The sequence below is a fragment of the Heterocephalus glaber genome, unplaced genomic scaffold, assembly GCF_053883595.1.
Source record: "Heterocephalus glaber isolate CG9 unplaced genomic scaffold, H.glaber_assembly_v1.0 deba00001572, whole genome shotgun sequence".
In the NCBI taxonomy this organism is placed as follows: Eukaryota; Metazoa; Chordata; class Mammalia; order Rodentia; family Bathyergidae; genus Heterocephalus; species Heterocephalus glaber.
The window spans coordinates 10,066,889-10,093,662 of NW_028258357.1; the positions used below are offsets into that span (position 1 = coordinate 10,066,889).

At 33.9% G+C, this 26,774-nt stretch overlaps 1 protein-coding gene across 1 annotated transcript; it reads right to left on the reverse strand.

The window, feature by feature from the left end:
* Positions 1 to 1,401: 1,401 nt before the first annotated feature.
* On the reverse strand, positions 1,402 to 7,480 carry Lum (lumican). The gene is made up of 3 exons (XM_004844979.3): positions 7,200 to 7,480; positions 3,906 to 4,785; positions 1,402 to 1,805 (listed from the first exon to the last, which is right to left on the reverse strand). Exons 2-3 carry the CDS (start codon positions 4,762 to 4,764, stop codon positions 1,651 to 1,653), a joined length of 1,014 nt encoding a protein of 337 aa, XP_004845036.1. The 5' UTR covers positions 4,765 to 4,785; positions 7,200 to 7,480; the 3' UTR covers positions 1,402 to 1,650.
* Between the last annotated feature and the right edge of the window lie 19,294 nt (positions 7,481 to 26,774).

Genomic DNA, 26,774 nt, shown 5'->3' on the forward strand with positions numbered 1-26,774 from the left:
TCATCCCACTCCCGCTAAAGATAATTTATGGCATATTTTCTACCATCTACTTATAAATACATTCACAAAGAATGATGGTGAGTTTTATATATAGTGAAAGAAATTTTTATTTTTATTTTTCCATAATATAGTTTTGCTTAGAGAAAATAAATTTTAAGTTTGTACCAAGAAATGACTTGAGTGGTCTCACAGCTCAAAGAATTTAACTTTATGTTAAAAAAAAACACCATGAGAATCAAAAATATGCAGTTTATCTAATGTAAGGTACATTTCACACATCTGCCAGTCAACTCAGTTTTATTTTATGATGGTCCTTTGGTAACAAAATATTTTACCATAAGGTAGAGTTCATTGAAAAGGTTCTGTTAAAACATATCAAGCTTTGGAGAGATGCTTCTTTTGCTTTTGACTCATAACTCACTATATAATCACTGATCTTGGACTTTATTATTAACTAGCTAAAAATAGAAATTATTTTCATAAATTATATGTCCTATATCCCATTGTATAGAGTCATGGATACCCAGAATATAGAAAGCTAAAAACAGTTATTAATGGATTATAAATTCAGAACATATGTTCCAAATGCACTGGGTTCAGGATGCTGTGTATTTTTGTAATAATTTTTAAAGTCCCAATTGGAGTTCTCAAACATTTTTATTTACCAACCAAATAGTGCTCTATTGCTAAGATCTTATAATAGCTTCTTGTTTAATGGAATAATAGTTTCTAACTTGTAAAAATGACAAGAATGGGAGTAGAAGAAAATCTAAGCAAGTTGTGTGACTAGTGCACATATAATCAGATGTACATAATCCCTGTAAGTGGATTCTAGAAGAAGACATAAATTTAGTGTGAAATCCTGTGTTCCCATTGGTAAAATATTTCAGGCTAAAGATGTCTTTTGAACTTTAATGTATTCATTTATGTATTTTATAAATGAGAGACATGAATTTCACAAGAAGTCTAACAGTGATGCCATTTGCTATGTTTTATTTTGCTATTAGCTTGTTAAACACAACATGCAAATAATCAAAAAGAAACATATATGACAGAATAAAAATAATTGTAGAAATGTTTTGCTATGTAAGTAAATTCTTAATACTTCAAATAATTGTTCAGGTGCAAATTGCTTCATGAATTTTGTTTAGCATTTTGCAAAATTACTGACTCAGATTCTGCCACCTATTTTTCAACAAAACAAATTTGAACATAGTAAGAAAATCTGGGTCAAGGTGGAAAATATCCATTAGGACACTATTTGAGTACATTAACTTACCACTTAGAGGTTATAAAACTCGGCTGACTTCCATGCTAGATGTAAAAGGCTTTGCAAGCCTTTGGACAGTAAAGATACAATAAACAATACATTGACAAACAAACTATTGAATTTCATGTCTATTTGTATGTGTGTGTGTGTGTGTGTGTGTGTGTGTGTATGTGTGTTCTTTTGATGAAATAGGCCTGCTTTTCATCTTTTAAAATAAAAGTAGGAAATGTTTACAAAACATTTTCCCTCAGAATTTAAAATAAATGGAATTAATAAACAGCAACAAAATTGGATACTATGAAAACCTTACACACAAAAAAGTAACCATGAAGTATCACTCCTATATTGATATACCTCAATATAGTTGGAATTACCAGATATTAAGTAATGGTGATTTCATTCAATACACGTAGACATTCGTACATATCAGGTGGCAGGCTGCTTTGAGTTAAGAGATTGCCATCCAAGCGCAAATGTTTGATCTTGGAGTAGGACAATGGTCCCAGAATTTTACAGAAGCTCTTTACATCAAACTCTGGAAAATAAAGAATAGAAAATTTAAATCATTTTTTAATAAAGTGACTTAAAACAATCATTTAAAAAAATTCCTCAAGTCTAAAATATTATCAAATAGGGCTTCTTCCCACTTAAAAAACTCATTTACATCATATATCTTTGAATTAAGAATTACTAAAAGCATATTTCAGATGACTAACATGGCACAGCAATATTCAGTAAGCAGTAACAAGCACAGATTAGAATATTCCATAGTTTTTTTTATTTTTGTTTTTGTTTTTGTTTTGGTGCTGGGGATTGAACTCAGATCCTTCCGCTTGTGCAGCAGGCGGTGAAACCACTGAGCCAAATCCCTGGCCCTTCCATAGATTTTTTTAAAGAACACAATTTAAGAAATTTTAGAAAGGTATTTAACAAGGGTGTCTTATATGCTAAGAACTCTTTTTCAAATATTTAATCTGACCTGACTGATCTTTTTCTATGAAAAAAAAATCTTACTAGCATAAGCATCCTTGGGTTTTTCTTCTGAAAGTAAGAGAGCTTTAAGTAGTTAATCTATAAAGAATATTTTCAGTAACCATACACCAAGACAATGAATCAGAGCTCCAAGACAGAAACCAAGTCATGGAATATCCACCATCTGAACCAATGTTTTTATGTGGTTGAAAAGTAATCAGAAATGAATATGTGGCTTAGTTTCAAGAGTCACTAAAGCTGGATTGTATAACTACAGATGCACACAGAAACTCTTATTTGTGCCAATGTCCATTTTCTTTCACCCTTAAACTCTAGTCAACAATGGCTTTAGTGGAAACTCTGATGCTTACTTAAACTCATCAACTGAATGCTGGGCTCTTTCTGTGGTACCTAGCTCTGATGAAATATGGAGCAATAGAAAGAAGTTGGCCCTAGGCCTATGTCAGGATTCTACTTCTGCTACTCCTCAACTGAGTGAACTTTGAATACTTAGCTGATCTTCCTGTCTGATATGCACATCTATCTCAGTGTGCTGTGAGATTAATGAATGTAGAGCATGTTAAACAATATTAGAATATAGGATATCCAAAATAAGTATGAATGGCCTTATAAGTTTTTCTCTTTTCCAAATTCATATTAGAAATATCTATCATCAGGCTAATGCTTAGAGTTGCAGGATTGAAAATCTAAAATTACTTTTGGCTATATAATTGGTTCCCTTTACCCACGGTTCCACATTTGTAGATTCAACAAATCACAAATCAAAAATATTTGGAAAAAATTGCTTCAGTTCTAAATATGTAGAATTTTTAAAAGATCATTATTTCCTAAATTGTATAATATAACAACTATTTAGAGTGCATTTACATTGTGCTAGGTATTATAAGTAATCCAGGCCTAATCTAAAGTACTATATGAGAAGATATACATAGATTCTATGCAATTACTATGCCATTTTATATCAAAGACTTGTCATCTACAGATTTGGGTATCCTTTTGATGTTCTGGAGCTCTGTAATACTACTTTGAAAAGAGAAAGCTATTCTGAACCTTCATCATATACTGTCCCTTCTTAATCTTCTCAAAGCTCTCATCAGAATATTGTGAAGTCCTCACACACTGTAATAGCCGTAATGAAAATAGATGATGCTCATGTTGGCTTGGCAGAGTAACATGCACAATCCCTAGTAAAGACGTCACAATAATATATGATCTGCTCTGGTGATGAGTGGGGCAGGGCTTGAAATCCTCTGCAGCTCTGCCTCTGTTAAACATGTTCGTTCCTCTCTCAGCCAAGAAGTAAATGTAAGATACAAATCTTAGTGATAATAGAGGTAACCGATAACAGGTAAATATCAAGATATAATTCAACAGCATTAATCAACTCAATATAAGTCTTACAAATTTTGATATTAAATTGCATAATCTTAATAGTTCTTCATCTGGACTTCCCAAAGAAAGGCGAAAAAAGAAGTGCATACATAAAGCTAGAGTTCGCCTATGTTTACAGTGAAGGGAAATTTTGTCAACATTTTAATTCATCTTCATTAAATGACCTCAAATGACCTATTTGTGTCACACAACTTGGACATTTAGAATGTAAAGATGCGCCAATTAAACACAAATACAACTTTCTACTTACTTTCAAGTTCATTGACCTCCAAGTAATAGTTTTCAAGGTTTTCATTGACATTTGGTATACTTTTAAGCTTATTATAGGAGAGATCCAGCTCAAGGAGGGATGATATATTAAAAGTATTTCCAGGGATCCCACTATCAGCCAGTTCATTGTGAGATAAACGCAGGTATTGCAGTGCATTAAAACGCTTAAAATACTCATCAGGGATATTTTTAATCTGATTGTTGTCTAGGTACAGAGTTAGAAGAGACACAGGGAGGCCAGATGGGAGCTTGGCCAACTGGTTGAAACTCAAGTCAAGGTACTCAAGTGACTTAAGACCTCTCAAAGCAGCAGAAATGGCTTCCTCTTTCAGCTGATTGTGTTGAAGGTGGATAAAGGTCAAGTTTACCAGTCCTTCAAAGGAGCCAAGCTTCGTGATCTTGTTATTAGTAAGCTGCAGATCCTCCAGCGTTTTGGGAAGTGGGCTGACAGACTCTGTCAGATTGTTGTAGTTTATATGCAGCTTCTTCAGTTGTTTCAGTTTAGAGAAAACTTTGCCTTTTATCTTGGAGTTTTCTAGAAGATTGTGATCTAAAATAAGCCACTGCAGATCAGTTACGTTCTCAAAGGCCTTTTCATCAATACGATCAATCTGGTTATTCCTAAGATAAAGGTACTTGATTCCAGGAGGAATAATTGGTACACTTTTCAGCTTCAGCTTATCGCAGTACATGGCAGTTGGGTAGCTCTCTGGGCAGTTGCATTCTGGTGCACAGTTTGGTGAGGAACGCAAAAAAGCGGGGTAGTAATCATAATCATAGTAGTGCCCATTGGCACTGCTAGTCAATGCCAAGAAGAAAATTAGTGCACCTAGATTCATTTTCAGCAAGTGTTTTGAATCCTAAATGAAATGGAAATAGATTTTAATATAAAATAATATACTTTCGGGAAAATGAAATTGAATTTGCAATGTCAAAGTCTATCAAGCATTTTGTTATTTTGTAAATCTTCTACTGCACTGGAAAAGAATGCCTTCATCTTCTTTTAAATTTTGGTTTAAGAATGAGGATGGGGCCTATGGCTACAACTTTGGTGTGGACACCAGGTCTCGGGTCAGATGGCGTACACCTGCGCCCCCTTCTGGGCGAGCCAAACAAAACTGTTGCACTCAATCTCTTCAGGTCCTTCCTTAACTAAATATCTTCCCGGGAGAGGAGAGACTTCTGGGCTGTGCTCATTGACTACCATGTTAGAACACTGCTGCGGAACATGTCTCAAAAGCAGAAGAGATGAAAATTAAAAGATATTTGTAAACTGACGACTGTAACCTACAATTCAACATCTTTGAAACGTCTCATTAAAAACTCCTTCCTGGGAAAATGGTCAGTCTGTGGTTTTCCCTGGAGGAAAGCTATCCTGATAATATATGGGGTGGAAGGGGAAATGGGAGTACATTCCTTTCAAAACGTCTGGCTGTTGTCTCTGAGGTTCTGAAGAAGAGGAAGAGAAATCCCAGTATGGGTGTGTATTTATGTTATTTCAAGTTTTGTATAACATTCCACACTTTTAACACATTGTAAGAGTGTATTCTGAAACTGACATTTACTAAATTAATTTAATAAAGCAAATATTTATTAACAACAGAAATGTCAAATAGTCTAAGAAATTTTAAATGGAGAAAGGTAGAGGAAAATATTTCCCTAATTTTGAAATAAAGTTTTCTAAAACACTCAGAAGTTCTCTATCTCCTTCATGCTAAATTTAAGGTGGCATGGTTTACATTTTTGCACTTTCAAGGCCTCACAGAATGAAATGGTAGACAAGGAGGAAAGTTTGTTTCAAATGCTGACTTTAGGAACCATGTAGGAGAGTATTCCACTGAAAATATAAATTTTAAACAATTTCTAACAGTTATCTTTCCCGATAAACCTGTTTCTGAGATTCACTAAGGAATATTTCAACTGGGTGGAAGAAGCACAAGTTTAGCAATTTAAATAAATGAAAATTAGAATATAAGAATTGGATTTTTATAGGGTGAAGACGTATGGCTGAGAAGTTGGTAGCTCTGGAAGAGAAATCATTAATGGGTAGTGGATCTACATTTCCACAGATAACACAGAATACTATGTTTTCTTACGAGAAGCATGATACAAGTTTTTGGATCAGGAAATTTGGAATATGTAAGATATGGGAGAATCAGGAATTTTAAATATTTTTCTTTGTTTTAATTTGGTATTATAAGGCACTTTACTTTAGCAGGTGAAACACTCAAAGAAAATTTTTAGAAACACTTCAATTCCAAACATAAGACATGGGATCTTAGGAAATTATTCCCTGGAAGCATAATGGAGGCGTTTAATTCACTTCACAGGACTTGGCCACAACTTGTGTGTCTCACTAAAGAGAACATGATGGCATATTTCTAGGATTCTTTAGAAGCTGCAGTATGTTAGTGCTGTACAGGTTTGTTCTGATTCATTAATAAGTGTATATTTCATTTAAAATTAAGTGTATACCAAAGCAGTCATGGTAACTAAAATCTGAGTATTGAATAGTGACAAAAAGAGTGTTTTTGTAGTTTTTGGCAGTGTAAAAACTAGGGCCCTGAATTCAAAGAGAGTTTGTAATCATATAATGCCTCCACTATGAGGCAAAAACACACTGTACTTTTCTCCATGAATTCAAATACCTGTGGCTATAGGGGAAATGTTTTTTTTCAAAAAGCAAACCATTTCCCAGAATTTCTTGAAAATATGTTTCTTAAGACATACACAAAAATCCAAAATTTTTAAAATTAATGTCATAAGAACAAGAAATACATAAGTGTTTTAGTCCTTTAGCTCCCACTTTATAACATAGAATATTTACTGTATTGTAAGAAAATTAGAAAAATATATTCATTGCACAATACTTTGCATGCTGATTGAAGTGACTTTTCTTTGCTGCAATATTAGCTTTCAGCATTAGGAACATATTAGCAATGAGCATAAATAATAAATGTTTTAATCTCCATACTTTTCACTGTGTCTAGTTTAATTTCCCAGTGTCTAGTTGAACTCCTTTCCCTTTCTAACCTTGAAACATTTTATAGCTTCCTTTGCCAACCAATACAGAATATACTGTATAAAATTTACCTGTAATACATAAATCGTGGAAAGCGCATTATCCAAAATGTGAAAGCAAATGTTCAGATCTATGAATGCGCTATTGAATAGCAATTGGCAAAGTTACTCTGGAACTTTCTCTGTTCCTGTTACAATAAAAACTGTCCCAAACAGTCAGCATCCCCTAGGCTATAGTTAAAACAGCACTTACCTTACTGTCTTGATACTGCTTTTGTTAATTCTTAAAGCAGATGCACTATGGACAAGAATCCACCAATATATGCTGTGAACTCTTGTTAGGACGGAACTGACTGCCAGATTCTTAGTGATACAAGAGCTGAGGAGGGTGGGGGGACCAGCACAGTCACGCCAGTCTGAATAGAGTTATGTCACTGTGGGGCTCTTGTGGTGTGGCATGTGCATATTCTGATCTTTAACGAAATGCAGGTGGACATAGTGAGCAAAGACAGACCAGCTCATTCCCTATGAAGTGGGAGAAAGCTATGTGCTGAGCGAGCTCAAATACCATAGCTTTTATCCAAGAATTGACCGCTGCTCCAAGGAAGGCAATTCACAGAGAAAATGTTTCTCTCGCAAATGTGTTACGTGGCTATGGCAACAATTAAGTGTGATTTGTTCAGCCAACTATTACGTTCATCTAAGGGTCCCATAAATCATGAATAAAGCAAATAATGTCAGTAAAATGCAAATGAGAAAGCTCAGAGGAATGGAATCTTTTGTGTGCATCACTTTTGGAATCTATATTGATTTTCTTGGACTAAATTTTTGCCACGAAATTAACTAAGATTCCAAAAAATTAAAACTGCTTCATGTTAACTGATATAAATGATAAATATCAACATTTTCATTTAACTTCTTATGCTAAGGGAACTCTGCATACTGTTCAGATCTGGAACCGATCAGCACTCTCTTGCCTGTTTCTTATTTTGTGGATTTCCTTTAGGAATTCACCCAAAACCTCACTTGAAGATAATATTCTGTATTTTGTGGATTTCATTCTATAGTTTAATGCCAAAAAAAACATAAAAGAAAAAATGTGTATCAAAAATATTGGAAGGCAACATCCTTTCATCCTATGATTGCCTGCTAATGTTTTTTTTCTTTTTTCCAAGATAAATTTATTTCAAAGTTGAATCTCTAGAAGGCCTGGTCTGTTACATCTTTCATTATCAGATTCTGATGTTTACTTTTAGCAAAGGAGACATTTACTCAAATACTATCTAATTCTTATTTTTTTTTTTTTTACTGTCAGCCTTTCTTACAGGATTTTCTCCTACAAAATATTCATTTCTTCTTCTTTATAATAACTTTTAGAACAAGATATGCTAACATAAATTGCCATATTGTGAGATATTTTCCTTTTAAAGTAAGTATATTACTTTTAGAAGTGAGACTTGTAGAAAGCTTGTAGTCATTTCCATGACTACTACTGTGTTTGCCTTAGAAGAGAATATCAGAATAAATACCTCATTTTGGTAATAGAGCAGTGGAAAAACAAAGATAACCTTCTTCAAAGTAAGTCACAGAAATGTAAGATGATTTATAACCATAAAATGTTGCTATTAAGAAAATTATTTAAAGATGTCAGTCCACAAAGGAAATGAATGAACTTAGAAAGTAAGAATGAGGAAAAGAAGACAAATAGACTAATCAAATATGATTATTTACTTATTATGAGGATTGATAAAACTATTCTAAATAGAATTGATAAAAGTATTCTAAACTTTAACTTTGAGTACATCAAATTTCATAATCTGATATCTTTGAAACATTCTAGCTGTTTATGCTTCAGGACTTTTTCTTATAAAGTAATAAATACGTTGTGGAAGTTGTAATAGATTTTAAGCACATTAGATTTAGGTTATTACTGTTAACATGCACTTTTTAATAAATTCACTATAATGAGACCACTAAATTGAATTACTTTACAAATTTTTAAACCATATTTAATTTGTTTAGTTGGAACAAATGAAGATTTTTATAGTGTATCTGCAATATCCTGTGCTTTTTTTTCTCAAAACTTTAACATATTCATCACTTCTAAATCCTTGTAATATGTGTTGTTATCATATTTTCAAAGGTAGAAACAGAGACTGAGGGAGTCTAAATAATTTACTAAAGTTACCTAACAAGTAGATGGAATAATGAAACCAGGATTATTTTTACCCATTGTGAAAAGTTGAAAAGATTGAATGGAATGGAACAGAGATGGGTTAGTTAATCAATTTAAAGGATTTTGTAGGCAATGTTATTAGTTAAGGCAAAGCAGAAATATCCATAGGCACCCATTTAAAAAGAAACATGCTAGCTAAGTATTGTTTCTTTGGCCATCACACATTCACAGCATGAGTACAGCTGCATCTGTGTTACAGGACTTTTGAGTGAGTATGAACTTTCCTTCTGGGCAAATAGACATGTACATTGTTATATTGGATGTTAAAGGCTGAATGTGTTTCAGCAGAATACAGAGAACCTTGCTTAAGTTTCTAGGCACTCACCCAAAACTGGATCCTTTATTGCCTGGTGCTGAGGAACCTTATAACTATTTCATTCACCTTATGTTGAATCCAGCCCTGGTCTCAAAGCCTGAGCTAAAAATGTTGTGAAAAACAAAGGTTTTGTGGGAAAATAGATCAAATCCTGAACTTCCTCATGCAGCTTTCCAGCAGTTTAAAAAATGAGTAATCCTGACAGTTTATTTTTTTCATCTTTAAAACAGAAATGATGAAGTCTTACAGGAAAGCTTACAGTCGAGAGAGAGAGAGAGAGAGAGAGAGAGAGAAAGAGAGAGAGAGAGATATTAGGGAAACAATTCCTTTCAAATAGCACCCAAAAAAATAAAATATGTAGGAATCAATCTACTGAAGGAAGCAAAAGACTTGTACATTGAATACAACAGCACTCTGAAAAAAGAGATCAAAGAGGATATAAGAAAATGGAAAGACATCCCTTGTTCCTGGGTAGGAAGAACCAATATAGTGAAAATGGCCATACTTCCAAAACTGCTATATAGATTCAATGCAATCCTGACTGAAATCCTAGCAGTATATTTCACAGAAATAGAGAAAACAATGCAAAAATTCATTTAGAACAAGAAGAGACCTAGAATAGCAAAAGCAATTCCAGGCAACAGAGACATGATGGGGTGTATCATAATCCCCAATTTGAAACTATACTACAAAGCCACTGTGATAAAAACAGCATGGTACCGGCAAAGAAACAGACCTTAGGATCAGTGGAATAGTTTAAAAGATTCAAAAACAACTCTAGATATATTCAGCTACCTCATCTTTGACAAAGGAACCAACCACCATCATTGGAGGAAAGATAGCCTCTTTCAACAAAAATTGGAATTCAACCTGCCAAAGACTAAAATTAGACACCTATCTTTCACCATGAACTAAACTAAAATCAAAGTGGATTAAAGATCTAAATATTAAAACAGAAACACTAAACTTTCTGGAAGATAAGTTAGGTAGAACTCTTGAAGCCACTGGCATAGGAAAAGACTTTATAAACAAAACCTCAGTGGCACGGGAACTAACACAAAGAATCAACAACTGGGATCTCATCTTATTAAAAAGCTTCTACAATACAAGATAAACCACCAACAGAGCTAAGAGAAAACCTACAGTGTGGGAAAATTGTTTTTACCATCTGCTCCTTAGACAAAGGACTACTATGGAGAATATACAAAGAACTAAAAAACATCAGACTCCCCAAATTTAAAGACCCAGTTCGAAAATGGGGATCTGAAGTGAAAAGACATTTCTCAGACAAAGAAGTAAAAGCAGCAAATAAACATATGAAAAAAGGTACAACATTACTGGTCATTCAAGAGATGCAGATGAAAACAGCACTGATATTTCACCTTACCCCCTGAAAGAATGCCTGCTATCAAGAACTCAACCAATAACAAATGCTGGCAGGGGTGTGGGGAGAAAGGAACCCTTCTCCATTGTTGGTGGGAGTGCAGACTGGTGCAACCACTATGGAAATCAATATGAATATACCTCAAAAAACTAGGATTGGAGGTTCCATTTGACCCAGCTATTCCTCTGCTGTGTATCTACCAAAAAGAATTAGAATCATACCACAGAAATATATGTGCACCCATGTTTATAGTGGCACAGTTTGTATTAGCTAAAACTATTGCCCAATTGCCCATCAACTGGAGACTGAATAAAAAAGATGTGTTTTTTTTAATAAAATGGAGTATTACTCAGCCGTAAAGTACAAGAAACTAGAGACATAGCTAAATGGTTGCACATTGAGGCCATACTCTTAAGCGAAATAAATAGGACACACGTGTAAATACTGAATAGCTTCTCTGGTGTTTGAAACTAAAAGTGTAAATAAGGATCAAAATGTAAAATAGATAATGTGAAATAAGAAGAAAAGGTCTAAAGGAGTAGGGGAAGTGGGAGGGGTAGGGGAAAGGAAAGAAGGGAAAGGAAAAAATATGAGAAAATGAAATACATGGAAACATAGTCTGTAAATAAGGAAGGGTGGAGGGGGTGGAGGGAGGGCAGAGGAAGGGGAAAAAATAAGAACCAAGGTACATCATGTAAGGGTACAAGCTCCCAATGATGTATGTAACTGTATTGTACACCTAAAATGTACCAATAAACTTAATGGGAAAAAAAATAAACAAACAAACAAAAGACCAAAAAAGTCCACCTCTACATGCATACAATACCATTAGTACACTACTTGACAAAATGAATGACCAGTGCATTCAAATGCTTAATACACGTACTTGTTATTAGTCATAAAATTACAAATTTGGAATGAATCTCACAGGTCATCAGATCTTGTTGTGACCTATTTAACAAATTCCTTCTATTCCATTGAAGAGCTAAAGCAGATGGACTGGCAATACCCCACCCAAACACACGCTGTGCTGTTTCCCTCCGGGAAAATGAATGGTACTGTATGCTTTCCTGCAGTGTGTACATGGAGTTACATGATTGCTTCTACCTATGTAAAGTCACCTGAGAGAAGATAATAAGATACGATGCAATGTCAATTCTTTGGCAACACAGGAAAACATTCTGTTTTATTCTGTACATTGTGGTTTCAAGTCAAACTCTTCCTTAATAAAAATTTCCTAAAACACATTTTTTAAAGCGCATTAGGATAGGTACAAAGAAGAAAAAATTTATTATATTCATAGAATATTTTCAGGGGAAAGGAAAAATACAATCTTTTACTTCAGAGATCATTATCCATTGTTGCTTTTTCTGAGTGTGTGTGCACAAATACAAACACAAACACAGATGCTTTGGTTGTCACGTAATACTTGCATAATAGTATCACATGATACTTGTAACTATATGCCTATTTTCACATAACTTCTTCCCTCATTTTAGGAACTCAACATTGTGCTAATCCTAAAACTGGATAAAGATAATAGAAGAAAAAAGTATGAACATAGATAAAAATTTGATTAACAAAACAACTATTAGAATTCAGATCTGGCAGTATGTAGAAAGTGTTTTGTTATAGGGATGGCAGTGTTGGTTCAGCATTGGAAGATCCACCCTCAAAAGTCATCATTTTAAAAGAGGAAAGAAAAAGCCATATGATCCTGTCAGTAGTTGGAGAAAAAGTATTGGACTAAATTCTACAGCTGTTCATGGTAAAAGCTATCAGGAGACCAGAAGTAGAACAGAACCTTCTCAACAGATTAAAGACATGTACTCCATACTTCCAGTGAGAACGCATCATATGCACTGAGAAAATACAATGCTTTCTCCTTAGGGTGGGGAACAAGGGCAGATATGCTTACTCTTTATCTGTCCATTAAACTTTGAAACCTAGGCCCCACCAAAATAGTCTGGCAATAAAATGACACAATTAGGATAGGATTGGCAAAGTAGAAGCAAAATCTTTATATGTAGATGAAATGATCATCTACAGAGAAAATACTAAGAAATCTCTAGGAGCCCCTAGAACTTGTATTTGAATTTAGCAGGATTAGAAAACACAAGGTAAATATAAAAATTCAGGTCTGTGTATACTTGCTATAAATGAAGAATTGGATATTGAAATTTAAAAGTTAAGTAGGAGTACAAAGTACCCAGAAAAGTAAAAAACAAAAACAAAAACAACAAAAAAAACAGTAATGGAAGACATTTAGTACCTAATTTAAGACTTCTTCTAAAGCTACAGTAATCAAGGCAGTGTTGGTGTAAGGAAAGACATATAGATCATTGGAATAAATCAGAGAATCTAGAAATAGAACCACACATATATGGTCCACTGAGTTTTGAAAGATTATTTAGCATTAGCGTTTTATAGACTATAAACTCAATTCAAGAGCCGAGGAAGAGATAGTGCTTTCAGCAATGGCACTAGAACACCTGGTGTCTGTATATAAAAAATTAACCTCAACCCTTTTTTTCCACACATGAAAATAACTTGAAGGGATCTATGAACCTAAATATGAAAGCCTAAAAGTATAAAATTTTAAGAAGAAATTATAAGGGAAAATATTAATGGATTTAGGGTAGGCAAGAACTACCTAGTATCCAAAAGACATGATGTATAAAAGAAAAAAATTGATAAATGAGATTCCATCAAATTTAGAACTTTAAATGACATCATTAAAATAAAAAGTAGTCCTTAAACAGACCATATTTACAAGGCATGTAACCTATGACCAGAATATATAAAGAACTCTTACAGCTCATTAATAGACAACCCAATCAAAAAGTAGACATAAGAAGATGATAAATAGCCAGTACAGCACAAGGAAATGTGTGCAACTCTAGAATCAGAAAAATACTAATCAGTATAATAACAAGATTGAATTATACACTCATTAGGGAGATGAAGTTAAAAGTTTTAAAAGCCTTGTCATGACTTTTTCTTTTTGTTGGATTCTCCCTCTTTGCATTTAATTTGTCATGCCCAATGGATTCATTCTGCTGGGTTTCCTGGGGTTGTAATCCTCATTGTCTTTTCCTAGGATATTGTCTAAAATTTTTTGGAGTGCCGGTTTGATATTCATGAAGTTCCTGATGTGCTCTTTATCATGAAAGTATCTTATTTCTCCATCAATTTTGAAAGGTAGTTTTGCAGGGTACATCAATTTGGGTTGGAGGCTGTTTTCTTTTAGAGCTTGAAATATATCACTCCAAGCTCTTCTTTCCTTGAGGGTTTGCATTGAGAAGTCTGCTGTGATTCTGATGGGCTTTCCTTTGTATGTGATTTGTTTCTTTTCTCTCACTGCTTGTAGAATTTTGTTCTTCTGTTGGATTTCTGGAATCCTAACTATTATATGCTTATGTGTAGATATTTTTTGATCAAGGATATTTGGAGTCCTATATGCCTCACTTATCTGCAAGTCAAGTTCTTTGCCCCTGCTTGGGAAGTTTTCTGCCATCACTTCTGTGAACAGTTTTTTCATGTCATCTGTGCTCTCTCCTCTTTCTTCATTGACTCTAATCAGCCTTACGTTATTCTTCTTTGCATTGTCTAGCAGCTGCTGGATTAATTTTTCCTGTTCCTTTACAATTTTAAAGCAATTTTTTTTCCTGGTCACTAATTACAATCTTTTCTTCTATATCTGAAATTCTATCCTCTCATTGGTTCATTCTTCTGTGCAGACTTCTGATGGAGTTTTTAATCTCCTGGAAATCTATTTGCATCTGTTTTATGGATTCCATTTGTTTCCTCTGTTGGGATTCCATTGTGTTCCTCAGATCTTCTATTTTTTTTATCTGTGTCTGCTCTAGATTTATTAATCATGTCTTGCACCATGAGCAAAATCTTTGCTGTTATCTGAGTATTATTTCTGATTTCATTTTTCCCAGATCCTCTTTCTTTTGTTGCCAGTTCAGAGAGTCCAGGTGGTTGAGCATCAGATTGTTCCATCATGTTTCCCTTTGGGGTTGCTGTAGGTGATCCAGAAGTCTGTTTTTGAGACTTGTTTATGTGTCTTCTCATTTCCACGTTGGGGGTGGGGGGTGGGTTGCTTCTGGTCCCTGTGCAGCTCACCTTCTCTGCCCTAGGAGCTTGGGATGGTGGCAGGGGAGCTTCCTTCCAGGTGCTGGGACTGGCTCACCTTGCCGCAGACCAGCTGCAGTCGATGTTGATGCAGGGTAGGAAGGGGAGATGTCTTGGGCTGGCGATGAGAAAAGAACCTTCTCAAGCAATGTTCAGGTTCCCTCTGATAAGTCTCAGGGTCTGATTTATTTTTACATCTTTAAGCAATAGCTAGGAGGCATTGGGTGGAACATGTTTACATTTTAGGTTGCCTTAGCAATTTCTATTGAAGTAAAGGTTATTTTTTGCTAAACAGAGTACAATTCCTCTAAGCTGTTTCATTTCATTGTACATCATGAATACATATTTAAAAATTACAATTGTCTCCTTATTTACCCACACCTAAACAGAACAGAAAGTAACTTAATCAAAATCTTTATATCAGCAGGGGTACAAGCAAGATTTAATCAACTAAGTGTCAAACTTGTGGTCACCAGCTGGCCCTTGAGAAACTGCATAATGGTTAATATAGTTTAGTATTAGCTCTCTCTTTTTCTTTACCTCTATTCATCTTAACTAAATGTCATTTAGGTTCAAATTCCATGAACAGGAGATATTTACAGCACTTTGAGAAATATTGAGTAACTTGCCTCCTTAATGCATTTACCTGTCTTAACTTTCTTTCTTTTTCCTATTTTCCACTATTTCTTACATCTAAAGTCTGTCCTTTCAATCTCTTCATAAGACCCCTTTAGTAAAAAGAATGTCAGCAATAAGAGGGGGAGTTATAGTAGTGGGGAAACAGAGGGGGTTTTAGGAGAGGTTTCTTTAGGAGTGGATGTGGCAATAGAACTAAGAAGAACAGGAATTTGGGGTTTATGAGCCAGATCAGATTTCAATATATCATTGTCAATTTGTCTCATGGAGAGTTTGTTGTTAGTCACAAACACAATGACTCCTGTGACCAGAGTAACAATTATAAACATTATGGCAAGAAAAAATAAGACATGAGGGTATGATGTGTTCCACCCTTTCTTTCCCCCAGCTAGAACTTTGTCAAGCAGCATTGGAGGTCGGTTGGTCTTCTCCATCACCTTCTCTGCCCTAGGAGCTTGGGATGGTGGCGGGGGCACTTCCTTCCAGGTTCTGGGACCGGCTCACCTTCTCTGCCCTAGGAGTTTGGGATGCCGGCAGGGGAGCTTCCTTCCAGGTGCTGGGACAGGCTCTAGAACTATATTAAGTTTTAAAAGCTTTGGCACAGAAAAGAAAATAAAGAGAGGGAAGACAACCCACAGAATGGAAAAAAATATTTGCCAGCTACTTCTCTGATAGAAGACTAATATTTGTAATAGAACTCAAAAATAATTAGACCTTCAAAATAATTGACTCAAACAAAAAATGAGCAAGTAAAATGAATAGACACTTCTCAGAAGAACAAATAGAAATGTCCAATAAATATATGAAAGAATATTCAATATCTCTGACCTTTGGAGAAATGAAAATTAAAGCAATACTGAGATTCCATCTCATAACACAAAAAATACCTATTATCAAGAAATCAAATAATAACAAATGCTAGAAAGGTTGAAGGGAAAGCAGGACCTTTCTTCCTTGCTGGTGGGAATATAAGGTAGTACAACCTCTGTGGAAATAAGCATGTATATTCCCTAACAAACTAAAAATAAAAATTCCATTTGACCTAGATATTCCCCTTCTAGATATCTTCCCCAAAGGGTTAAAGTCATCATATTACAGTGATAAATCCATACCCACGTTTATAGCAGCACAATTCATAGTAGTTTAATCTTGGACATTGCCCACATGTACATCAATGATGAGTGGATAGAGAAAATGTAGTATTTATACAAATGGACTACTACTCTACCATGAAGAAGAATTTATTCTAAGTCATTGGTACTGAAAATGGATACACTTTGAGACCATAATGTTAACTGAAATATATGACACACAAGACACACCCACTAAATATCATATAGTTTCTCTTATATGAGAAATCTAAAGTATAAATAAAAAGCAAAATTGAAAAAAAATCTTTAAATTTTGAAAAAAGCAAAATAAAGCATGGATAATAGGAAACAGAGAGATAAATCTGTTACAAATGGGAAAGGGATCTAGAGATGGATAGAAGAGGAGGGAGTGTAGAGGAGGCATAGGAAAAGAGTTAAGATGTGTCACATACAATTACCACTTGCCTATGATTAATGTACTATAAATGTGTGCTGATGAAAAAATAAAAATTAAAAAATATTTGTTGTGTCTGATCAGTCTGTTTATTTCAACAGATACACTTAAATGAAAACTTTCTTTCTGTAAGTGGTTTATGTTTTCAAATCAGACAGTAAAGGAATAAATTTTAAATTTTAATTTATTACTTCTGATTAATGTTACTCTCATTCTTAATTTTAAAATTTCTTGAGTTACAAAACTATCCATCATCTACATAATGTTATGCTCATATACATGTATACATTGAAATTCATTCTACAATTACTTCATTTTTGTTTGATATATTAGAGGATGTATATACATATATATTTGAGACTTAATAGTATAATTTGGGCTGGGGATTTAGCTCAGTGGTTCTGCCGCCTGCCCTGCAAGCGCAAGGACCTGAGTTCAATCCCTGGTACCAAAAAAAAAAAAAAAAAAGTATAATTTATTGTGTATTTTCACGATTAGATTTCCTTTGTAAAAGTAGTATGTACGGATACGCAACAAGCTGAAAACATTAGAAAGCATATACATATATAAGATCAAACATGAAATAATCCATGGCCCAAAGAACTATCCAGTCCCACCTTCTAGAAGTAATTACAGATAGGCTTTTATTATTCAGGTATTTCAGACAGGTGCTACATACACAAGAAAATTTCATTTCCCTTTTCATGACAGCCTATGTGATAACTAAGAAACAATTTCACTAATGTGGGTACACAGTCACACATCTCTTTTGGGGAGAAATGATTTGCATTTTCTCTCTCTCTCCTGGTTTATATCTTTTTATATTTTAATACAAACCTGTATCATGTTTCAAATACACAATGCAATTATAATGATTCTTCAAAAGTCACCCAAGATTTTTTAAGTGGTGTTTCAAGGATTTGGAGGTTTTCTAAATTATTTCACTATTATGAAAAATAATGTCTCTTGAACACATTGTGTGAACTAGAGAAACATAACTTTAGGAAAATTCCAAAAGTGAGTGCACTCCGGAGAAAAGTGTGCATGCACATATTTTTAAGATTTTTGTATTTTTGTAGCTATTACCTAATGGTTTGCAGAATGTTGCTCTGATTAACATCCATCACTGGTGTATGAAATAGCATATGTCATTCACTGAATAGAACATTCATAGATGAATTTTATCCTCCACTAATAAAAATCAGATATGGTCAGTTTAAATTTCTGTGATTTTTTAATTTAAATTATTTATTTTATTATTTAAAATTATTTAATTATTTTTAAATTATTTCACTTACATATTATCTGGTAGTATCAGTGTCCTTTTTAATTTCATTTTTCAAAATTTCATTCTATTCCATCTTTGTAAACATGCAACATTCATACATATTAATGAAGTACAGTGTGATACTTTGACATATGCATACAGTATGTACTTATCAATTCAACATAATGAGTCTTTCCATCTCCTTATCACTTCTTTTATATTTGGAGCCTTCAAGCTCATCCCTTCCAAATCTTTATAAAATATATGATAAATTATTGTGAACTGTAGACATCCAGCTGTGCTACAGAACATCAGAACTTATTACTTTTATTTATCTCTTTTATGGGCCTATTATCCACCCTTCCTTTATGCCCACAATGGAATATTATTCAGCTGAACTCCATGGTGCCATTTTACTTTGATTTCCCCTTGCCATTCCAATTTCTACCTTGTGCCACCATGTTTCTATGTCAGAGCATTTACTAGCTTTCCTCTTTGACTGAAATGCTCATTTTAAAAGCCAGAAATTCTCAAAAATTGTGTTTACAGAAATTTCCTACTCTTAAAATGTATTCATATTTTGAGAAACACATGGATATATATGTAATATGTCTGTCATCATTCACCACATTCAAAACTAAAATTAAGAAATGTATGTTTATGTAATGTGTTAAGATACCCATATTAATCCATTCCATGTTAACATAAACAATATTATTCTCAAAATATTTATATTGTAAAAAAAATCCAGTAAGAAGAGATGACTATGCAAAAATTGTCTTACATATGGTGTTTGTAGGTTTGTTAGGTGCTTTTAATTGGATTCATAGTTGTGTCTTTGGAAAGGGGCCCATTATAAGTTATTTAGCCAATTTTGATCCAATAAGCATTCAGCAATACCATCTGAGACTCTAATTATGAGTGAACTTCTCAGACAATGCAGTGTACTTCACTTACTAAAATGGTATGTTTCATTTTTATTTGTATGTTGAAAAGCAATAACAAAGTTTCTAACCACTCAAATTGCAATAGTCTCTGAACTTCTACCAGTTATTCTCTATAGTTTTAATATATTCGTTTCATATCTTTTGTATTATCTGAAATTATGTTTCTTTAATATTTACTTTACAACTTTGACTTTCCATGATAGATTGTCATTTCCATGATAATAATGACTTTTTCTTTTCCTTAACCTTTACGTGGAGCAGGTCTTCCATATATATTTGATGAATTAACAAAATATTTTTCGAGAACATTTGTTGTTATTCTCAGTTTGTCTACTTTGTCAGATACATTTTCATAGACATTTTATTACAACAAGACAATTTATTGGATTGGAATGCAGTCACATTGATTTTATAGTTTATCTAGGGAGAAGCTGATACTTTTCTATATTTTGACATCCAAAGATAGATTGTCATAGCATTTATGTGTGATGTGTCTGTATGTGAATATCTAGTATTTAACTGATTCTAAATATTAATTTACTTATCGTCTAGAAACTCTATGTTAGAACACATTAGAACATGAAAATATAAATATTAAATATCATGTCTTTTCATCTTTTTTAGAGGCAGTTTCATCCAGAATTATCTTCAATCAATAACCCAATCAAACCTATAAAATACAATCCTCTGATGAGCAATGTTGATACACATTTCAATATTCTTGAATGAAATACGTGAGAAAGAATCAGACTTCTCTTTATTTTGTATGAAAACAGGCAAAGCACAAGAAGAGTACTCTTATCCAATCATAGTGTCTTTTCAAACCTAACAGCTTCTCTGACATATCCTCTAATGTTACCATAAAGATAAATGACACTTTAGGTACTATCTGTCAGATGCTATAGTTTTACATAAACCTATTATATCTCTATATAATAAAAATTGCACATCAAGATGGTAATATACTTACTAAAAATGGAAAGAACAAGAATCAATTATCCTTTCTTCTTCAGTATTCAGTGTGGATGTGTATTTTGTGAATACGTTCTAGCAGTGAACCACACTCACACTCATTAATATATATGCTCTCTAATCTTGGGCAATTCATTTAGTTGCAGTTGTTTATTTCTAAAATGATGATGATCATAGCATTTACTTAATACATCTTTCTTTAAGAGCTAAATGAGTTAATGCATGTAAAATTCTTAAAAGAATTCTTGGACATAAGCATTCAGTAGATGTTAGTTATTATGATTTTATAGAGGTCTTACATTTCTGGCTTGTATGAAAGCACACCCTGAGCATTTTATGTAATATAAGAACCACAAATTCCCTGAGATGGGATCTTTGTTCCTGTCTCTTCTATTTGCTCTGAAGCCCTCTCTCTCTGTTTAAATAAACACCATTACATCTCGTTTGCCACATTTGTAGAACAGGGTTAATTATTTTCATCAGGAGGATGTTAACAGGATCTAATAAAGTGATATGCTGAATTATTTAGCACACGTAACCATTTACAGGTTTATTTTTGTAAGCTGAAACAAAAAAACTATGCTAATATTCAAAATGTGGCCTTAATAATTATACTGATATGAATATTGTAAAACATGTGAAACTAAATAAAATGATAAACTATCACAAATATTATAAAGTAATTGAAAGCCAGTGATGGAGAATACTGAAAGTTCCTAATCTACAATGGTTTAACTTATGATTTTTAAAAAATTTATAATGATGTAAAAATGACATGAATCCAGTAAGCCATAGTTATCAGCAAACCATGGGATTTGAAGGAAAACAATACAATGTACTGTTACAACACTGTAATGTTCAGTGAGTATTTTACATAATTTTCTGTTCCTGTAACAAAATACCTGATGTAGTACACTTTATCAAAAAAAATAGCTAAGCATGGTGGCACACACCTATAATCCTTCTGGCTTCCGCCTCCCAATAAGGCAGAAGGATCACTGTGAATTCAAGGCCAGTCTGAGCTACATAGTGAGACCCTGTCTCAAAAAAACAAAAAAATATTTTTTTACTTAGCGTACAGTTTTGGAGTCTAAAAGTCCAGAGTTGACAATCCATCATGTTAGGGTGACATGAGGGCTAATTGGCTGGGTCACAATTGTGTGGAGAAGCAGGAAAGAAAATAGCCACATGCGGATGAGGTCAAGCACATGCAGTGGCCTTATGCTACAGCCATCCAAGCCATCCACTCTTTCGAGAACTAGCCATAGTCCCGTGATAGCTACATTAATCTTTTCTGCTCGCAGCACCACCAGTGACTTAATGACCTTCTACCAGGCCCCTTCTCTTAAAGGTTTTACCACTTCTCACCCTCACCACCTTGAGGATCAAGTCTTCATCACATGGACTTTTAAGTGTGGCACTCAAACTATATCCAAAATATAATAGTCTAAGTGAATTAAATACATCTTTTGCCATCCTGGTAATTGAGCTCAGGGCATTATGCATACTAGGCAGGTGTTCTACCATTCAGCTACATCCTTAGCCCCTAAATGTACTTTAGATGTATGATATTTTCAATTAATGGAATGTACCACAACCATCATACATGGAGAAGCACCTGTACAAGCTTGAGAAAATAGAAAAGAGCTTCTTCTTGGATAAACCTAATATTTAAGGTGCATAGGAAGAGCAGAGGGAGCATGCTGAATGGAGAGATTTGGGGATTTCTGAAGAAGGATCAAATGTTAAAAATTTGATAGTAGGGCCGGGGGTTTAGCTCAGTGGTTCTACCACTTGCCTTGCAAGTGCAAGGTCCCGAGTTCGATCCCTGGTACCAATCAATCAATCAATAAATAGTTGAAAGGCAGGAAAATTATGACTGGGCACAGAATGGTGGCCACTTCCTGTAAGTCATTGTAGGCATACTATATATTTCAGAGATTATTTAAATACTTTGGGATAATATTGATTTTTTAATGACCAGTACAAAGACACGAGATATCAGGAAATTCAAATGGGACATAGCACCATTTTTACAGGCAAGAAATGAAGCTGGTGGCTTGGATTACAGAAGTGAGATTAGACATGAATAGACTGTTATTCTCAGAGAATGAGCTAACTACATAAATATCCTCTTTGAACTTCTGTAGATATACCTAAATAAGAACTTTAAAGATTCTTCAGCCCTGATTTTAAAAATAGTGATCATAATGATGCTATTCCCCAACATGGAATTCAAATTAAAACCAATACCAAATTATAAACATGTTTAAGGTATCTTTCAGAATTCAAATTTCCTTCTTGAATGAAAACCCAATCATTTATTAATCAATTCATACATGAATATCTATAAAGATTTAGCACTAGAATACAGCCCTGACCTCAGGAAGCACAAATCTATGTGAAAAAGATGCATATAAACATACAGTTATGACACTGTGAGGCAACTTTCTACAGGAGGAAGAAGTTGATGCTATGAGATTAGAAAGAAAGTGTAGATGCCCCAGGCCTGAGTTACAGGTTTTACACAGGAAGTGAAGGTTAAGACAGGCTTCATAATGAAGAATGAGCTCACATTAAATGCAAAGGGAAAAAATTTCAGACACTTCCAGGCAGAAGGAGAGTGTTATAATGGCTCAAATGAATGAGCTAATACTTTGAAGGAATGATTGATTGTCATGGATAAATTCAATGAATAGAAACTCTGTAGAAATATTCAAAGTTAAAATTGATCTTTTTTTAAAGATTTGAACTCTATGATGGCTCAGAACACACCAAATTCCAAGGAGTTAAATTAATTGAAAGTTTAGCTATGTATAAATAACATTTAATTTTTTAAAAATTTTAACTTAATCTGTTTATAAATGAACACTTTTGTAGGAGTTCAGCAGACATATCCTCACCCAGAGTTTTGAAGACTTACATATTTCTGCTGTTTTTAAAATACCAAAGTCATGTAGCATGTTTTGAAAATGACACAATATAAAGTCATTATAAAAGAATTTCCATCAGAAACAAATTACCTTGTAAGGGCAAATGGTATAAGTACTCATTATTTTAGTGTTAAAAGTTTTGGTCCTGAAAATTATCATGGCTCTGTCATTCCAAGAATCATTCCTCTATTATATTTGCAAGGAAATGGCTGGGTTTTAAGATTAAGTAATTAATGCATTTTCAAATGATATGTATTTTCCAGGGCTGTATGGTTTCCCTTATGCTTCAGAAGGAGTTTCAGAAAATAGCTCTGGGATTTTAAAATACAAGTTGTAGTTGACTTATTCATAAACCACAAAGATTTTTTTATGATAATTATTTCAATGTTGAAAACCCTGGTATACTTCTAAGCTTCCCTTTGGTAAAAAATATATTTTTGGATATTCACACAAACTTATTATATTCTAACCCAGAACAAATTTCTTCCTTTGAACAAAAATGGATTCATTGATGTCAATAAAAGTACATCTGAGATTGTCAAGAAGTAAATTCAGAGGATACATTACATTAATCTTGGCAATAATTTTTAAAAATATTTTCTTATTTTCAAAAAGCCATTTTTTTTCTTGTTAATACTGGCAATATCTCAAATTTTTAGTAAGGAAGTAATCTTTAAAGTTGACTATTAATTGAATCATCTTTCAAGAATACAACACACAAAAAATTTCCTTTGAAGACAGATTGAATATACATGACAAGGAATCAAACTTTCAACTCACATCCAAAGTAACTAAGACAATTGGAAGAGTTAGGTAAGTTATAGTCTATTCTTTCCTCTATTTTTACCTCTTTATGTAGTAGTAGATCCTACAGGTCTAAATTGGAAGGTCTTGGGCTAATAAAAAGCCACCTTGAGCTGGGCATTTAGCTCAGTGATGCCATGCCTCCCTGGCAAGCGCAATGTAAGTTCAATCCCTGGTACCGAATAAATAAATAAATAACCTACCTACTTTGCACTATAGCAATGTTCTCCTTCTAAGAATCTCTGATTCGTAATAACTGATTTCTTATTGACTCCTATACTAACTAAGGGCCCCTTTATAACTTTGGTGTATTTTCAGCTGTCTTCTGGCTAGACTATCTCCATCTTATTTTCTTTAAATTAAAATGTGTATGAGTACAAGGGAGGAAATTCAAGGTTACTTAAAGAGAAAATCCCCACAAGGAAGGTAGAAATGAGTCTGGCATGTACTGCCTCACATCAACTTATCTATCCACAAAAAAAGCAAATTTAAGAAAAGATGTCAAGATACTCCAAGTCTTTAAGAATATTCCTATCATTCAGACACAGTTAGTGACAAAGTAACTTATTTGTTTCATGTTGGTTGAAGATTATTGTACTATATTTAGATATACAAAATTTCTTTTTTTCATTTTTTGTTATTTTCCTTCCATCGACATTGGATGGTAGAAAGTTTAAACTTACTAATTGGTGTTTTGCTCATATCACAATCATCTTTTCAATAACTTCATCATTATCTTCTACAAGATGAGATTTGAATGGATTTGAGGGCACTTAGTAAATCCTACTGATGTTGAGAAGCTGAGATAAAGGTGGCTGTGGAAATCTGTTGTAATTTTCTTGTTCCTCTGCATGACTTCTTTGACTGGCTTCTGCAAATGGAAATAGTGGTTCATGAGATTTGGCCTTAAGTCTCGCAGCAGACACTTTCCTATCATTGTACTGTGATACCCAGTTAAATCTACGGGAACAGACTAAGGACAAAGTGCCTGGAGAATATTGAGGGAAGGGTGCAAGAGACTGTGGTGACCGCCTGTATTAGTTTCCTGTTACTCCTGTAACAAATTACACCAGATTTAGTGGTTGAAAACAATATAAATTTACTGTATTTTTGTTCTGAAGCCCAGGAATCAAAAATTAGTTCCACTGGGTTAAAATCAAAGTGCGTTTTTTTTCTGGTGTCTCTAAGAACCCATTCATTTCTGCTTCTACCTGACCTCCCGCATTTCTTTTCTCTTAACCCACTTGCTTCAAAACAGTCATGGCCAGTGAATTGTTCTTACATCACATCACTCTAACACAGACTCTTCGGTTTCCCTATTCCATGTTTAAGGACTCAGAAATTACACTGGGAACAGCTAGATCATCTCGAATATTCTCCTTTTAAAATCACTTGAGTAGCAGCCTTAATTCCATCAGATATCTTAATTCCTTGCTGCTATTTAATGTAACATAATCTGGGAATTTTAACATGAACATCTTTGAAAAGCCATTACTCTGTCTGCTATAGTTTCCAAAGCGTTTTGTGGAATTACTGGCTCACCTAAATAAAAATCTACACAGCTATTCAATTGGAGGAAACTTTGCTCTTTAGGTCTATGTCTTTTAATATGTTTCATAATGACTTCCTAAAAAATCAGTTAGGCCACATCACTTTGTACTTCCTAATTCATAATGTTGTCTCCTGTAACACTAGTGATTTTGATTTTTTTATTTTCATATTTTAATACCTAATTAGGGGAGTGAATTGAAAAATAACCCTTAGTAGAGTAATTCAGTTGCTTCATTTCAAAATAGTGAATTAAATAGGTATACTTTTGGAAGCCAAGGCAAATAAAATTATAATGGATTTATTCTGGGTCTGGCTTACGTCCTTTCTGGGAATCGACTTTGGAATAATTTACAAAGTACATCGGGAAATTTGCTTGCGGGTATGTGAATTGTTCTTCCCCGAAGTGATTCTGCGCATTAGACTGGGCAAACAGAAGAGGGAGGCCCTGAGCTTTGGCGAGCCGGATTTATTTGTGATCACAACTATGACTCAGAGTAGAATCTGGAAATCAATCACAATCTTATTTTGGAAAAAATAAAAGAGAAATATCGAAGTACAAAAACACACTGTTGTGCTGGATCATGGATCACAACCATGGAAAACATTCCGCCAGCTTTTTAACAACACTTTGGCCGTGAGCATTATCAGGTTCCGCATTCATTACATCCTCCTCGCCCCCATCTCATTTCCAGTCCTATTTTTCTAATTGTTCCTTTCCTTTCTTGTCCTACCCTAGTTCTGTGAATGGATGTGTGTTCCTGTGTTCTTTCCACCCAAGTGGGAACAGAACACAGCAGGAAAGTAAAAAGACAGAGGTATCCCATTGGTTTTAGACTCACTACCTCAATTTTCTTAGCCTTTATATATGATTGTTACATGCATTCACTCTGGCCTGAAAAATAATATTAAAGTATATATTTTGGGGACAGTCCCTAGGAAAAAATTAAGTAGGCCAAGTAAATACTCTTTAGATATAGTTAATGTATAATGAACCTTATCCCTACCTTTTTCAATTCCTAGTACTCTTATCTTTCTACAAATATTTCAAGATCAGGAAAGGAAAAATTAACCCTGGGAGAAAAAGAGAGGTACAAACG

Excerpts from the sequence above, each read along its gene's own strand:
- Lum (XM_004844979.3), bottom strand. The coding sequence starts at position 4,764 with ATGAATCTAGGTGCACTAATTTTCTTCTTGGCATTGACTAGCAGTGCC. Across the intron at positions 1,806-3,905 it reads GGAGGTCAATGAACTTGAAA|AGTTTGATGTAAAGAGCTTC; the intron begins GTAAGTAGAAAG and ends TTTATTTTCCAG.